This window comes from Chrysochloris asiatica, unplaced genomic scaffold (genome assembly GCF_000296735.1).
Source record: "Chrysochloris asiatica unplaced genomic scaffold, ChrAsi1.0 scaffold00041, whole genome shotgun sequence".
Classification (NCBI taxonomy): domain Eukaryota; kingdom Metazoa; phylum Chordata; class Mammalia; order Afrosoricida; family Chrysochloridae; genus Chrysochloris; species Chrysochloris asiatica.
In genome coordinates, this window is record NW_006408559.1 from 4,101,657 (window position 1) to 4,119,768 (window position 18,112).

Consider the following 18,112-nt stretch of genomic DNA (forward strand, 5'->3'; position numbering starts at 1 on the left):
ATGCAGCAACACATGCATGCGTTCGCCAGTGTCCCCACATGCAATTCAGTGGCATGGATGGCATTCTTGGAGTTATACAGCCATCCTTACCCTTCTTTTCTGACGTATTTCTCTCCCATGCATGTAGGTACTTTGGCAGTGTTCAGTAGAATGCTATTCTTTTTTTTTTAAGTTGCTTTGTGAAAATTTGATTTTCTCCACTGTTTGAAATGCCACCCTTATTCTATTTTAAATTCTTATACATAGTAGAGGTTCCTTGTCCTTCTTATATTGTTTCATTTTCTAGTTCAAGTTCTAAACATTATGTGACTTAAAAATTAGTAGTATGTGGTAGATTATTATTTTTGCCTGTTTGCACAAACTTATTCTTTCTTTTAAAATACACTAATACAGTGTCCTTTTCTTTATTTTAGAAACATTTTAGTAGACAAACCAAATGACCAATCATCAAGGTGGTCTTCAGAGAGCAACTATCCTCCCCAGGTAAGATTACATGTAGCCTTTAAATAACACTTAGAACTCCAAAGTCAAATAGCCATTTATCAGTATAAGTGTCTGTCATCTCTTGACATCATTTATCTGCACTCCATTAATAGTTTATTCAGTATTTGAGACTGTGAGTTTAAGTTTTATTTCCTTTTTTTCTACTTTAAATTGGGGGAGAATTCTTATTTCATAGTAGCATGCGTTCTTTTTACTTCAGCCTATAGGAACATATAAAATCTGATTTTTATTTTTATGGATTACTCTTGAGGCAAAAGTAGATTTCTTAGTATCTTTGGAGGAAAAATCTGATGACTAAGACCTGGTTAAGGCACAGTTCCTGCCCTGACCTCATCGAGCAGAGGTGACCTCTGTGACACTCACAGGAAAGTACTTGTGTAAATGCTTAAAGAAATGTGCCCAAATGACTGTCTTGTGCAGAAAAGAAACAGTAAAAATGTTGTGCTTCAAAGAACACAGTGTACTTAGGTGGTATCAGGACCTTCATGTAGTAGTGTCCTAGACGTTCCCAACAGAAGCAAGTAGAAATCCTTTCTGGAGATGATGGCAGTGATCTGTAGACTCCTAGTCATTTGTCCTTCTTATTATTCGAGGAAAACAGGAAGCAATGCTGCAGAAATAACCATTAGCAGAAAAAAATAAAGAGTAAACACCTGCAAAAATTTAACTAAAAAGAAGTAGAAGATATTGGTGTTAAAACACTTGCATATCGTACTTAGAGAAATGAGAGGTATCTGCAAGGAATAACAGACTATAAAAAGTGACCTAGCAGATTTGAAAAAGAACCAACTAGGATTTCTATAAATGAAAAATAATACAAACCCAAATTAATTTGACCAGTTATCCTACTAAGGACAGACAGACAACCTGGATGAAATGTAAGCAAAAATCTTTTTTTTTAAGGTAGTAAAGCATGATGGGGGTTAAGAAGATAGAGGCTATGGGGACTTGGAGGGAAGCAGTTTGAGGCCCCTTTTCGGTTGACTGTCTGTTGATTGCTAAAGAGAGGCTAGGAGGTTGAGAAGCTGAGCAACCCCTCTACGAAACAAGGGGGGCTAAGTGTCCTGGTGTGGTGCTGTGGGTTGACGTGTCAGTCTGCAAAGCCATTTGAACTGCAGGGTTGGCGGTTCAAGCTCACCAGCTACTCCTCGGAAACCCTATGCAGGGTCGCTATGGGTCGGAACCGAATTGATGGCACTTTACAACAACAACAACAGATTGTAAATCAGAGACTGGGGTGTTTGTTGTTGTCAAGTGCCATTGAGTCTATTCTGACCCATAGCGACCCTGTACAGGGTTTTCAAAGAGTAGCTGGTGAGTTTGAACCACTGACCTTAAGGTTCATACTGACCTTGCAGTCCAGTGCTTTATTCAACAGCGCTACACCAGAACTCCAAATTTAAGGTTAGGGGGACTGAAAGTCTTATCTGAGGGGTGAGGGAAAACTACAAATAATCTGATCTTTACAGGGATTGCAGCCCAATTTGATACTATTTAGTCCATGATATTGAATGAAAACAATACAGAATTTTTAGCATTCATATCAGTGTGCCTGAAGCAGATCTATTTTTCTGAAGGTAAGTAACATCTAAGACATTTAGTTACTGTTATTTTTTCTACATTTTGTGTCTCCAAAATTATAGTGTTTCCAGATAAAGGAGTTTTAGAAACAGGTTTTAACGTGGGAGATGAAAATCCTTGTTGAAAAATTTGTCAGAGGACTGAAACTGTTAAAAAGAACCAGCTGAAGTCATGAAAAGGAAATAACTGAGAACCGTAAAACATTACTGAAAGAAATTTTAAAAGATCTAAATAAATGGAGAGACATTTTGTGCTCATGAGATTGAAAGCCTCAACATTGTCAGTATGTCGGTACTAGCTCATACAGTCTGTAAACGCAATACCCATCATAATTTCAACAGCTTTCTTTGTAGAAATGAAAAAGCCTATCCTCAAATTTATGTGGAACAACAAAGAGCCCTGGATAACCAAAGCAGTCTTAAAAAAAAAAAAAAAGAAAGAAAAAGAATGAAGTAGCTGGACTCGGGCTTCCTGATTCCATCATCTTGACGTGGTATAATGATGGACATGGAGACTAATGGAATAGAATTCAGAGTCTAGAAATAAACCCATATTTCTATGGTAGGTTGATTTTCAGCTAAGTCCATTCAGTTGGGAGAGGAGATATTTTAATAAATAGTGCTGGAAAAACAATTTCTACATGCTAAAGAATGAATCTGGATGTATACGTCTCACTGTATACAAGATCGAATCCAAAATGGATTTAAGGACCTACATGTGAGGGAAGACAGCTCTTAGAAGAAAGCATAGGATAATGCCTTGGGACTTAGTTTTTAATAATGGATTCTTAGATGTGTCTGACATTAAAAACATGAGCAGCAATTTTAAACTTTTGTTCATTAAAGGACTTTATCAACAAAATGAAGAGACAGCCTATAGATTGGGAGAAAATTAGAGAAAGAGCCATGTATCTGATAAGGGTTTAATATGCACAGGCTATATAAAGATCTCCTAGAAATAACAAATAATATAAAGACAACTCAGTGGAAAATAGGTAAAGGATTTGAATAGTCATATCTCTAAAGAATATATACAAATGACTAACAAGTCCATGAAAAGATACTGTACGTCCATTTGCTAAGTTTCTGTTAAGTACTGGTGAGTTGCTTCTGACTCAACAACCTTGCATACAGTTTCAAAGAAGTGTCTGGTAGGTTTTAACCCATTGACCTTGCAGTTAGCAGTTCAGTACGTTACCCCTCAGTGCCATACTATAACCGTTGTTGTTAAGTGCCGTTGATGGATTCTGACCCATAGCAACCCTGTATAGGAGCAGCTGGTGAGCTTGAACTGTCGACCTTGCTGTTCAAACGGCTTTGCAGTCTGGTGCATTAACCCACAGCACCACACCAGGACTCACTGTAATCATTAGGAAGATGCAAGTCAGTGAAAGATACCACTTTACCTCAACTAAAAAAAATAGTGATGATAAAAAACTGAAAAAAAAAAAAAAAACTAAAACAGAAAACAACAGGTGTAGATTTTAATAAGAAAATTCAACTTGGTTATTAACAAAATTATATATAAATGGATGCTTTTTATTATATTTGTTGTTGTATTTGTTAAGTGCCATCAAATCAGCCCCAACTCACAGCGACCCTGTATGGAGTTTCCGAGGAACGGCTGGTGAGTTTGAACAGTCTACCTTGAGGTTCAAACCTACCTTAAGGTTGAGTGCTTATCGTACAGTGCCACAGCAGGACTAGGGTTGTAGTATATAGGGTGATGGATGGTACACAACAGATTGCATAATGGTCGTGTCTTAGGCTGGGTTTTCTAGAGAAGCAAAATCAATACAGCTTATATATGCAGAAAGATTTCTCTCCAGAAAATGGTTCATGTAGTTGTAGAGGCTGGCAAAATATTGAATGATGCAGGAACATCAAAAAAAGATGGAAGAAATACAGTTGCTGTACCAAAAAGAATTGACCGGTTTTTAGGAGAATACCGAATGATGAAGAACCAGTGGTACTGAAGGAAGCGGTCTAAGCTGCTCTGAAGGCATTCACAAAGAACAGGGCTCCAGGATTTGATGGAATTCCAATTAAAAGGGTTCATCAAACTAGTGCAGCACTGGATGTACTCAGTCGTCTGTGCCAAGAAACGTGGAAGAAAGCTACCTGGCTAACAGACTGGAAGAGCTCCTGATTTGTGCCCATTCCAAAGAGAGGAGACCCAACAGGATGCAGATATTATTGAACAATATCATTAATATTTCATGCAAGTAAACTTTTGCTGAAGACAATTCAAAAATAGTTGTACTTAGACATTGGCTACTGAAAATGAGAGGGTGATAAAGGCACGAAGTGACTGGCTTACAAATTTTCAAGAGGTGGTATAGTTTAAAAGTGTGCAGTGAAAGAACGAGTCCACATTGAATAGTTTTCGTCTTGTCTAGATGGGCCTGGTGAAAAGAGGTGGGGATAAGATTCTTATGATTCAGTAGTAAGTAATTGTTATAACAAATTGCCACTGTCACAATTGTAAAGGTAGAAGTTTTGTAACAAAAACAGGGGAGTTGTTAACCTTACAATCCAGAAACAGAGGACCCTAGGACCATCAAGGGAGAAGAGCGTAAGCAGAATGTGGGACCTTATCCAGAGAACCAACACCAGAGATGGAGGCAGAGATAAAGACATGGAGAGGGGGAGCAGCTGAGGACTCTAGATTCATGGAATTTGAGGGACTGAGAGCTGGCAGCCAGGAGGCATACTTGCAGAATGTGCCCTTTGGTGGTTTAAATTATTATATATGCCTGAGTGTTTAAAAAAAAAAAAAAAAAAAGCTAAAACGAATAGAGAGAAATACTGTTAACTGATGATACATGCAAGGGATTATAATCATTGTCATGAAACGAATTGTATGATTTGTTGAATGTAAAATTGATGATCTGCCCTGTAAACTTTTAGTTAATTCACAATAAAAACTTAAAAAAAAAAAAAGTTGTAGCCATACAATGCTAGAGAGCTCCTAGAAACCCAAGCTAGATTCAGAAGAGGGTGTGAAATGAGGGATATCACTGCTGATGTCAGATATATCTTTGCTGAAAACCATACCAGAAAGATGTTTTCTTGTGCTTTATTGACTATGCAAAGGCATTTGACTGTGTGGATCATAGTAAACTATGGATAGCATTGTGAAGAATAGGAATTCCAGAACACTTAACTGTGCTTTGTGGAACCTGTACATAAACCAAGAGGTGGTCACTCAAACATAACAAGGGAATACCACATGGTTTAAAATCAGGAAAGATATGTGTGTCAGGGTTTTATCCTTTCACCACACTTATTTTATCTGTGTGCTGAGGAAATAATCAAAGAATTGGATTTTATATAGAACAGCATCAGAACTGGAAGACTCATTCATTTATAATATGCAGATGACACAGCCTTGCTTGCTGAAAGTTGTTGTTGTTGTTGTTAGGTGCCATCGAGTCAGTACTGACTCATAGTGACCTTATGCACAGCAGAACGAAACACTGTCTGATCCTGGGCCAACCTCACTACCATTGCCACGTTTGAGCCTGTTGATGCTGCCACTTGGCCAATCCATCTCGCAGGGGGTCTTCCTCTTTTTCTCCCACCCTCCACCCTACCGAACATGATATCCTTTTCCAGCGACTGTTCCCTCTTGACAATATGTCCAAAGTATGAGAGATGAAGTTTGGCCATCCTGGCCTCCAAGGAGCACTCTGGCTGCACTTCTTCCAATGCAGATCTGTTGATTCATTTGGCAGCCCATGGCACTTTGAATATTCTCCTCCAGCACCATAACTCAAAAGCATCAATTCTTCTACAGTCTTCCTTATTCACTGTCCAGCTTTTGCATGCATATGAGGTTATTGAAAATACCATGGCTTGGGTCAGGCACACCTTAGTCTTCAAGCTGTCATCTTTGCGTTTCAACACTTTAAAAAGGTCTTGTGCAGAAGATTTGCCTAATGCAATACGTCGTTAGGTTTCTTGACAGCTGCTTCCATGAGTGTTGATAGTTGATCCAAGAAGAATGAAGTCCTTGACAACCTCAATCTTTTCTCCATTGATAAGAATGTTGTTTATTGGTCCAGTTCCGAGGATTTTGTTTTCTTTACATTGAGATGTAATCCATACTGAAGGCTGTACTCTTCGATCTTCATCAGTAAGTATTTTAAGACTTTTCTTCACTTTCAGCAAGCAAGGCTGTATCATCTGCATATCGCAGGTTGTTAATGAGTCTTCCTCCATTCGTGATGCATGCCATGTTTTTCTTCATATAACCCAGCTTCTCAGATAATTTGCTCAGCATACAGGTTGAATAAGTATGGTAAAAGAATGCAACCACGTCTCACACCTTTCCTAATTTTAAACCATTCTGTGTTCCCATGTTCTGTTTGAACAACTGCCTCTTGGTCCAGTTACAGTTTCCTCATGAGCACAATTAAGTGTTCCAGAATACTCATACTTCGCAATATCGCCCATAGCTTGTCAAGGCTTGTGAGTTGATATGATTCTGAAAACTATGCCAACAGTATTTTAAATACCAGCAGGGTCACCCATGGTGGACAGGTTTCAGATGAGCTTCCAGACGAAGACAGATTAGGAAGAAGGAGTGGTGAACTACTTCTGAATATTTAATCATTGAAAACCTTATGAATAGCAGAAAAACACTGTCAGATATAGTGCCGGAAAGTGAGCCCCTCAGGTTGGAAGGCACTCAAAATGCGATTGGGGAAGAGCTGCCTCCTCAAAGTAGAGTTAACTGCGATGACGCGACTGGAGTAAAGCCTGTGGGAGTAAAGCCCGTGGGACCTTCATTTGCTGATGGGGCACAACTCAAAATGAAGAGCAACAGCTGTAAACATCTATTGAAAATTGGAACATGGAATGTAAGAAGTGTGAATCTGGGATAATTGGAAATTGTCAACAATGAAATGGAACGCATAAACATCAATATCTTAGGCATTAGTGAGCTGGAATGGACTGGTGTTGGCCATTTTGAGTCTGACAACCACATGGTTTACTATGCCAGGAATGACAAATTGAAGAGGAGTAGTGTTACATTCATTGTCAAAAAGAACATAGCCAGATCAGTCATGAGGTACAATCTGTTTGTGATAATTTCCATGCGCTTATAGGGAAGACCAGTTGCTTAAAGTGAAGAAGACTTAAAGCACTTTCTGCTAAAGATCAAAGTCTTCAGTATGGATTACACCTCAAGATAAAGAAAACAAAAATCCTCACAACTAGACCAGTAAACAACGTTATAATAAACAGAGAAAATATTTAACTTGTCAAGGATTTCATTTTACTTGTACCCACAATCAGTACCAATGGAGGTAACAGTCAGGAATTAAAAGGATGTATTGCATTGGGCAAATCTGCTGCAAAGGAATGCTTCTAGTGTTAAAGAGCAGAGATGTTACTTTGAGAATTAAGTTGTACCTGACCTAAGGTATAATGTTTTCAATTGCGTGTGAAAGCTGGAAAGTGAATGTGAAAGACCAAAGAAGAATTGATAGCTTTGAATGATTGTATTGGTAAAGAATACTATGGCCTGCCCAAAGCATGAACAGATATGTATAGGAATGAGTACTATCAGAAGGCTCTTTGGAAGCGACAGCAGTGAGATTTCATCACTAGTGCTTTGGACATATTGTCAGGAGAGGTCAGTTCCTGGAGACTGACCTCATGCTTGGTAAAGTAGAGGTTTATAGGAAAAAAAGAAAACTTTCAGTGAGCTGGATTAGCACAGTGGTTACAACAATGGACTCAAACCTAGTAGGAAAGATTGTGAGGCTGCCTCAGGATAGGTCTGTGGGTCATGGCTGTAGTACACAGGGTCACTAGGAGTCAGAACTCACTGCACATCACCTAACAACATTGTATCCAGTGTGTGATAGGAAAAGGTGTAAGGTACATTAGAAAGATCTACACTAGGTTTGCGATTTTTAATTTGTTAAATTGGAAGAGGTCATTAGGAAATCCCTAAACTATCTGAGCTCTAAAATCTTATTGATATCTAATACTGATTTTTCTGTTGAAATGTAGTCCGTGAGAACATGGAATTGTTACTTTTGCATCCAAATCTTGTTAAGTTTGGTTATTCCTATTCTGATTCGTCTTTTATTGCGTATTGTTCCTTGATTGGAAGTTATTACTCTAGCTTTTATCTTTTCTTTTTCACTGTATTTAGGATGATGTATGAGAAAGCTTCAAACTGTTCTTGTAAAAATGGAATTAAAGATATTGGAATTTTTCCAAAAACAGTCTGAAGCCCCATTGTGTATTCCCTACGGGAACCTGCTGAGATAAAAAGTTGGAGCTTACTCACAAGGCTGTTGTTTACTATTTTTTAACATTAAACACAGATATAGGCATACAAACCTGCCTTGCAGGAAGGCCATACCAGACCTTATGCAATCTGGTGTTAACTTTCAAACATTTTTAGCTTTACAGCCTTTTATGTCTGTAGTTTTAAAGAAGATAACACAATTTGGTTTTGTTTTTTAGTACTTGATTCTGAAGCTTGAAAGGCCTGCAATAGTCCAGAATATCACTTTTGGAAAATATGAGAAAACGCACGTCTGCAATTTGAAGAAATTTAAAGTCTTTGGGGGAATGAATGAAGAAAATATGACAGAACTATTGTCTAGGTGAGTTATGCTTATCAGGCACTTGTAGTCTCCTTGCACTTAACTACATTGTTTTCTTCTGGCTTTAAACTGTAACTTTAGAATTTCCTTATAGTATGCGTCTTCTGGTGATAAATTCTTTCAGCTTTTAAACTCTGGAAAGGTCTTTATTTCACCTTCTTGTTAATGTATTACCAAGTAATAGAGAATCAAATTGTTTGTTTTTCTACTTTCTTAGTCTTATTTTTGGACTGTTATTTTGGACAGAAATACTTTCAGCTTCAAACAAAATATGTATTATTAAAAAAATAGGCTCTATCATCCAGTATCAATTCTGATAAAAGCATTCAGCAGAGTAGGAATAGAAGGGAAATTTCTCAGCATACTTAAGAGCACATACACAAATCCATTAGCCAACAATACTCTCAATGAAAAGAAACTGAAAGCATTGCTTTGCGAACAGGAACCAGACATGGATGCCCCTCCTCACCATTCCTATTTGATATTGTGTTGGAAGCCTTAGCCAGAGCTGTAAGGCAACAAAGGGAAATTAGAGGCATCCAGATTGACAAAGAAGAAGTAAAACACATCCTATTTGCAGATGATACGATCCTACATATAAAAAATCCTAAATACTCAGCAAGAAAATTATTAAAGCTCATTCAAAGATTCAGCAAAGTGGCAGGGTACAAGATCAGTATCTAAAAATCAGTTGGATTCCTCTATACTAATAAAGACCACTCTGAAAAGGAAATTACAAAAAACAACACCATGGACAATAACCACCCCAAAGACGAAATACTGAGGAATAAATCTTAACCAGAGAAAGAAAAGATCTGTACAAAGAAAACTACAAACTACTACTATAAGAAACCAAAAGAGATTTACAAAATTGGAAGACTATACCATGCTTCTGGATAGAAAGACTTAACATTGTGAAACTGCAGTACTACCCAAAGCAATCTATAGATATAGCACAATCCCAATCCAGTATTCCAACGTCATTCTTTAAAGAAATGGAAATACTGGTTACAGACTCTATATCAAGGGAAGAGACCTTTGATAAGCAAAATTACTGCTTTAGAAAAAACAGAGTTGGAGGCCTCTCACTTCCTGATCTGAAAATTTTACTGCACAACCACAGTGGTCAAACAGCTTGGTATTGGAACATTAAAAGGTACATAGATCAATGGAACAGATTGTGAACCGAGAAGTAAATCCATCGATATACAGGTAACTGTTCTTTGATAAAGGGCCAAAACACGTTACTTAAATGGGGAAAAGATAGTCTCTTCAACAAATGATGCTGGTAAAACTGGAAATCCATTTGCTGGAAAATGAAACAAGACCCACATCTCACACCATGTATCAAAGTCAACATGGATTGAACAGCTAAATGTAAAACCTAGAACTATGAGTATCATCAGTGAAAATATAACAACAGATACAGGGGCTTTAAGTTTGTTTTTTTAGCAGTCCATGGTACTTTAAATATTTTTCTCCAACTCTGTAAGTCAGAAGCATCAATTCTTCTACTGTCTTCTTTATTCATCATCCAACTTTCAGATGCATATGAGGAAATGGAAAATACCATGGCTTGGGTCAGCACACCTTAGTCCTCAAACTTATCATTTGCCATTATTGTTGATGGAACCGTCAAGTCGGTTCCAACTCTAGTGAACCTACATTGGGTTTCTGAGGAATCACTGGTGAGTTTGAACTGCTAATCTTGCAGTTCAAACCTCTTGCAGTCCATTGCTTATCCTATAGTGCCATACCAGGACTTGACTAGCCATTGTTGTTGTTAAGTGCCTTCGAGTCAGTTCTGAGCCATAGCTACTCCGTGTAGGGATTCCTAGGAGCAGCTGGTAAACTTGAGCTGCCCACCTCACAGTTCAGACTGACTTTGCAGTCTGGCACATTAACCCACATAGAGAAATGCAAATCAAAACAACAATGAGATACCAGTTCACAGCAGCATTAGTAGCGTTAGTGTTCTATCCACTTACATAAGGGCAGTGGGTCCTGTCATGCATTCCCATACTCTGTACTTTTTACTGAACGTTTTGTTATATTTTTTGAAGTAAGAAATTCACTTCTAATTGATGTACAAATAAAAACTGCGCAGAGCAAACCTGTAGCCATTTCTGCTCCTGTTAGAATTGTACCTTTGACAGCTCAAGAAATTGGGTTAGGTGGTTATTTTCATTACTTACCTACAGCTATGTAGACTCAGTATTTATGATTAGTTAATATATAAAGAAAGGAGCTCTGGTAGCATAGTGGTTATGAATCGGGCTTCTAACCTCAGGGTCAGCAGTTTGAAACTACCAGCTGTTCCAAGGGAGAAAGATGAGGCGTTCTGCTCCTGTAAAGACTTACAGCCTCGGAAACCCTGTACAGGGTCGCTATGAGTCGGGACCGACTCCACGGGACATAACAACAACAAATATGAGAATCCAGTTATAATACCGTTGAGTTGAATGTATAATTTGTAACCTATGTTTTAGTTATTCCTTTATATTGTATCATTTATTTTGAACATTGGTTTAAACTTAAAATCTGAATATGACAATCTATATTTTATTGTGTTTACTATAATATAGAGAAAGCTTTGTTAGCTCTTTTTATTATTATTATTTAATTTTTTGTCCTACAGTGGCTTAAAGAATGATTATAACAAAGAAACATTCACCTTGAAGCATAAAATCGATGAACAGATGTTCCCTTGTCGATTCATTAAAATAGGTAAGGAGTCTTAATTCAGTAGTCAGCAGACTATCGTTTGTGGATCAGATCCTGAAAGCTACCTGTTTTGTTTTGTTTCTTAATAGTGAAATAGATACAAGAACACACAAAAACGTTTCATCCATTTCTACATGGTATGCTTCAGAGACATTGGTCACATTTTTCAAGTTGTGCAAACTTTTTACATTTTGTTTCGCAAATTATTCCACCACCAATAACATACATACACTGTTGTTGCCCCAACTCACAGTAACCCTGTGTAGGGTTTCCAGGGAGCAGCTGTTAGCAGTTAGCAGACCATTGCTTATCTTACAGTGCCACACCAGGACCCTCCTATCCCTGGCATCACTAGTTTCCTTTTTTCATATTAGTGATACTTTGCAGTGTTTGACCTTTTGTGACTGACTGACTTTGCTCAGCATAATGGCCTCTAGAGTCACTCAAGTGTGGCTCGTATCAGGACCACTCCAAATGGGCCTCACTGCTGTTGACTCATTTCTAGTCAGGGACTCCTCTATAAGCTGGCCATCTTTATAGGAGCAGAATCCAGTGTGTGTATAGATCACATTTTCTTATTCATTCAGCAGTTGATGAGCATTTGGGTGGTTTTCAACTTTGACTATTGTGAATAATGCTGCATTGAACGTTGGTCTGTTCTTAAAACTGCTTTCAGATCTTTTGCATATGTATTTAGAAGTGGAATTGCTGGGTCATACGGTAGTTCTAGAAATCCAGGTGTTGCCCTGTAGGATAAGTAGTATACTTCTAGCCACAAGGTTGGTGGTTTAAATCCACCTTAGAAACCAAACACAGGGTCTCTGGGTTAGAACTGACTCGGTAGCATTTAGCAACAATGTGTTTATAAAACACCTTGTTATTGGGACACAGCCACACCTAGCTGTTTGTATCTGTTTAGTAGGGTTGAGTTGTTGTAGCAGAGGTTACATGGCCCACAAGGAACCCTTGTGGTATAGTGAGTTACCTGTTAGGCTGATAACTGCAAAATCAGCAGTTTGACTCCTCCCAGGAGAAAGATGAGGCTTTCTGCTCTTGTTAAGATTTACAGCTTCAGGGTTGCTGTGAGCATCAGTGTGTCCTAGTTCTCTGGTGCTGCTGTAACAGAAATGCAGCAAGTGTAAGGCTTTAACAAGCAGACGTTTATTCTCCCACAGTTCAAGTGGCTAGTCAGGGTGCCAACTCTAGGGGAAGAATTTTTCTGTTCACTCACAGTTTAGGAACAAGGTCCTGTCTCAGCATCTGTGAGCTGGCATTCTTTGGAGATCTCTGTGTTTCTTGTCATCAGTGTTCCCCTGGATCTAGGAGCTTCACAGTGCAGAGACCCCAGGTCCAAAGGACACATCCCACTCCTGGCTCTTTTTTTGAGGGTACTAGGTCCTCTGATCTCTACTTCTGTCTCTTAAAAGTTAAAAGGTGTTGCAGGCCACACCCCAGGAAAACTCCTCTTATAACTGATTGGCTATCACATCAGATGACATCATTGGGAATTGTTACAGAACTTCAGAGTCAGAACATCATGGTCCTGCCAAGTTGACAAATATTTTGGGGTACACAACTTAATCCATGACATTATTTGATTGCCCTGGTTGCTTTATAGATGCTTTATCATTTCTAAAGCTGGAACATTCTAAAATCAAATACTGATGAATTCCTTTAGGAAATATATTTCAAACTTAATTGATTGTGACTCAGAGTAACAAGCATTTTATGTTACAATACAGCATGTACACCACACACACACAACTGTAACAACAGTTTCATAAAACAATACATACCTTAACTGCGTGGAACACATTACTGTCATTTTGTTTTCTTCTCTGTTTCACTTGTCAGTTACATTTTTGTCAAACCCTTTAAATTGATCTTATGACCTTTTAATATGTTAGAAATCACTATTTGAAGAACATTATCTGCAAGCATGTATTAAGTTAGCCAGAGTTTCAGCTTAGGGAATTCTTCACAATGCCGCCTCAAAATTAACTTTTTGGGCATTACTTTGTTTTACTTCAGAATTTATTAGTTAGAAAGTGAAAATGTTGATTTCCCACTTTCTATATTAGAAATGTAACTATATTACATATTTTTGAAAATATTATGTTAAAATCAAAATGATAGTGAATTAGATTCTTCAAAGAATAATAATCAAAGCTAAAATCACGTATTTGGATCTGGAAGAACAGTTTTTCTTTTGGAACAGGCGGTGTTGCTGGTAGTCATTGTTTTTTCCCATCTACCATGAATTCGTCTGTTCATTTCAATGATGCAAATAGTTCTGCTGGGCAAAAGAAATACCTAAAGTCTTAGTAAAGACGACTTATAGAGAAAAACTTATTTTTTCAATAGCTGGACTGTCCTTTACTTTATCTTATAACCATAAAGTGTGTTGTTAAAATAAATAATTGTAACTAAAAACCTGTGTCCTAGTTTCTTGTGAGATTTTGTGAATAAGCAAATGTTTTGATAAATTCAACTCTTGGGTATACTTTTGTACTAGTGAGTAAATCTGTTCCCAGTGTTTAGACCACTCAATTCCTGAAGACTTTTGCATAATTTAACAACTCCATGATGTTGTATTTTATCTATGTAAACAGTAAAAATATCTTACATTGTCATATCGTAAATTTAGTTTCATCTCTAAAGTTACTTGTTTCCTTTGAAGGAAAAAATCTAGTTTTAATGCTTCCATGGTTCTTGTTTCACTAGTAATATTCATTGGAAGGCGTTCTGGTGTGGCACTGTAAGGTAGCATTAGGTGCTAACTGAGAGGTCAGTGGTTCAAACTCACTGGTAGCTTCTTGGAAACCCTGCTTAGAGTTGCTATGAATCTGAACTGACTCAGTGGCACTTAACAACAACAATGTTTATTGGAAGATGTCTGAAAAAAAATCTGTTTAGGAAGTTATATAGTTTGTTTCTTTGAAGTTAAAGAACATTGATCTTTTATGAATCAGTTAGATGTTTATTGTCCTGAAAACAGGCAGTTAGGCGTCATTCCTGCCCTTCCCAAGTTTTTATTTTAATATATCAGCCTCTTAATTGTTATTTTTAAGCACCATTGCGTCGGTTTCGAGTCATAGCAACCCTGTATATGGTTTCCAAGGAACAGCTGGTGGGTTTGAACCACTGACCTTAGAGTGAATGGTTAAGTGCTTATCCTACAGTGCTGTGTACTCCTGGGTTAATTTTATAGTATGTAGGCAGACTCCTGGTGTGGCACTGTAGGATAAGCACTGGACTGCTAACCACAAGGTTGGTTGTTCAAACCCACCAGTTGCTCCTTGGAAACCTTATATAGGGTTGCTATGAGTTAGAATTGACTCGGCGGCACTTAATAATAACAAAACTGAAGGCTAATTGTAGCTTTCCAAAGAATTGTAAATACATTGTAATCCTTTTGATATTAAGGATACTTCATATTTGGATAACTACATATTTCTCAGCTTTTTTGTTAATAGATGTTAATATTGGGCTGCAGTATATTTGCTTTCCAACGCTTTTTCAACCCTTTTTTTGAAAATAATATAAAGAAAATATGAAAGTAAATTCTGTATATTGCTAATGCTGCTTTGCTTTTAAATTCGTATTTTTAGTTTGTCAGCATAATATTCTTAAAGGAATCATTCCAACAAAGAACTGGAGTCTCTTGGTTTCTGTCATGTCCAGCTCATTTTGGAAGTGAGTTAGCATAGATTCTTGTTTATGTGTTTCAAATACATTGTTAGAATTCTTTAAAAAAAATACTATTTGTGAACACTGCATATTTATATTCTGCAGTGCTGTGTTTGAAAGATGTTGTGGTGAAAAACAGTGTTACTCTCACACAACACAGTTTATAAATCCAGTCAACCTTCAGTTATTTATAGTAGCAGAGGGGGGAGTAGAAGATAATCTCCAAATCCTTGATTGGCATCTAAACATAATAATTTTTTAAGTAGATGTAGTCTATTAATTCAGCCTCGGAAACCCTGTACAGGGTCGCTATGGGTCGGAACCGACTGGACGGCACGTAACAACAACAGTCTATTTAATTAGATTTTACTTAAACAAGTTTGATCACAAATGGTTAACAAGGAGCAGAAACCCACAGTTTTACTTAGTAGCAGAGGTTAGGTTTGTTGTTGTTGTTGTCTCTGTTTGTTTTTAAATGATGTTTTCTGTGTTTTGGGTGAAAGTTTTCACAGCAAATCAGATTCCCATTTAACATAAGCTTTGGACTGCTAACCCCAAAGTCAGTGGTTTAAACCTACCAGCTGCTCCTTGGAAACCCTATGCTTGGTTGCTGTGAGTCAGAACCTACTCAATAGCACTTAACAACAACACAGAAATTGCTCAGAAACATTGGTTTCATTTTTTACAATGTGTTAACATTCTCATTCATTCTCTTCTAGGTGTTTCACTTCTTGTAATCCTGTCCCCTTTCATCTTTGTTTTAGAGTAATTGTTGACCATGTGGTTTCACATAGATGATTTTAAAAGGTGTGGAATATTCACTAGTACTATACCTCTGGTAGCGTAGTGGTTACGAATCGGGCTGCAAACCTTAAGGTCAGCGGTTCGAAACTACCAGCTGCTCCGCGGGAGAAAGATGAGGCTTTCTACTCCCGTAAAGATTTACACCCTCGGAAACCCTATACAGGGTCGCTATGGGTCAGAACCGACTCGATGGCACATAACAACAACATACCTTATTTTATGAGCCAGTGTAATATATTATTTAGCAAAAAGGTGATATCAGGAGGTAGTTTTGGTTAAAGGTCTATGGAGTATCTCAAGGTGATAGTCTCGGAGCCCTGTAGTCTCAAGTGGTACAGCATAGCTGGACTTTAAAAAGTTCTGTCAGGGTTCAGTTACTGTTGCCCTGATCAGAATGGTGGCAGTGATATCCAGGCAACAGATATTTCTGGTGTAAAGATAGGAGAGGCCATATTTTATGTAGGCTAGTAACCCTGTAGACTAGTGTCTACTCCGAGGCTTCTTTCTCTTTTGCTCTGGACTAGAAGAGACCTATCATTGTTTCTTGAGTCCTGGTGTGGTGCTGTGGCTTAATGCACTGAATTGCAATGTTGGTTTGAACTGTAAGGTCGGCAGTTCAAGCTCACCAGCCGCTCCTCCGAAACGCTATACAGGGTCGCTATGTGTTGGAATCGACTCAGCAGCACTTAACAGCAACATCATTATTTTTTAGATGGCCATTCACAAGCTTTTAAGACTCCAAGTGCAACCCAGGCAAACTAGGATGTAGAGTGTAAACTGTGTGAACTATATACAGTATGTCATTTGACTGAGTTCCAGTTGTCTAACCTAGCCCACGAGTTTTGGTTATGTCTAAGAACTAGCCATAGCTGTGTCCCCTAAGTGCTTTGTTATATACATGAACATATAATCATATACAAACACTTGCATACACAGAGAACAACATGTATTTATGTACACACATATGCATACCTATACATGTATATATGCAAACATATGTACACATGTGACCATACATATATTTTGTAGTTGTTGCAAAATTATATAAGGGTTATGTTTTAAGGTAAATATGTTTTGTAATTTTTATACTATTTTAAAAATCCTCATTTGCATGCTTTCTTGCTTGTAGATTTTTAGATACTATGAGTCCTGGTGTGGCACTGTGGGATAATACACTGGACCACGAGGTCGGTTTGAACTGCAAGGTCAGCGGTTCAGATTTACCAGCCGCTCCTCAGAAACCCTATACAGGGTCTCTATGAGTCTATGAGTTGGAATTGACTCAGCGACATTTAACAACATGAAGAATATACAAATTTGAGTCCTATTATTTTACCAGTCGTTATCTAGAATTTACCTTCAGGATAATATAGCAGTTCCATTATCTTTTTATAGTTTCATGAATACTTTCTCCTTTATCAAGTGGCATCTCATTTGTACCTTATACTGACAGATAAAACTGTTCTCTTTTTAGTAGAGGAAACTGACGATAGGCATTAAATGACTTGTTCCAGACTGCATAGCTAGTAAGTGATAATCAGGGACATTTGTTGTTGTGAGGTGCCATTCAGTCCTCATTGACTCAGGGACCCGATTCACAACATAGTGAAACACTATGTCATCCTCACAGTTATGTTTGGATCCATTGTTGCTGCCATCTTGTAAATCCATCTTGTTAGAGGTCTTTCTCTTTTTTAATGACCCTCCACTTTACTAAGCATAATGTCCTTTTCAAAGGAATGGTCCCTCTTGATAACGTGTCAGAAGTACATGAGACAAAGTATTACTATACTTCTTTCAAGACAGATTTGTTTATTCTTCTGGCAGTTCATGGTACTTTCAATGTTCTTTGCCAACCCCATAATTTAAATGTATCAATTCTTCTCTGGTCTTCCTTACTTGGTGTCTATTTTGTATATGCATAAAGTGGACAATGAATAAGGCTTGTGTCAGGCGCACCTTAGTCTCAAGGGGACATCTTTGCTCTTTTAACACTTTAAAGAGATCTTTTACAGCAGATTAGCCCAATGCAATATGTTTAATTTCTTGACTACAGCTTCAATGAGCATCGATTGTGGTTCCAAGTAAAATGAAATCTTGGATAACTTCAGTCTTTTCTCCACTTGTCATGATATTGCTTATTGTTCTAGTTGTCAAAACTTTCATTTTCTTTACATT

General features: G+C 37.7%; 1 protein-coding gene across 1 annotated transcript in view; it reads left to right on the forward strand.

Moving 5' to 3' along the window:
• The window catches only part of MKLN1 (muskelin 1, intracellular mediator containing kelch motifs), a 194,754-nt gene that overhangs the window by 36,050 nt on the left and 140,592 nt on the right, over window positions 1–18,112 (forward strand). The window contains exons 2-4 of the mRNA XM_006861143.1: window positions 414–483; window positions 8,574–8,716; window positions 11,355–11,443. Coding sequence (XP_006861205.1) covers window positions 414–483; window positions 8,574–8,716; window positions 11,355–11,443 — 302 coding nt within the window. The remainder of the gene's footprint in view (window positions 1–413; window positions 484–8,573; window positions 8,717–11,354; window positions 11,444–18,112) is intronic.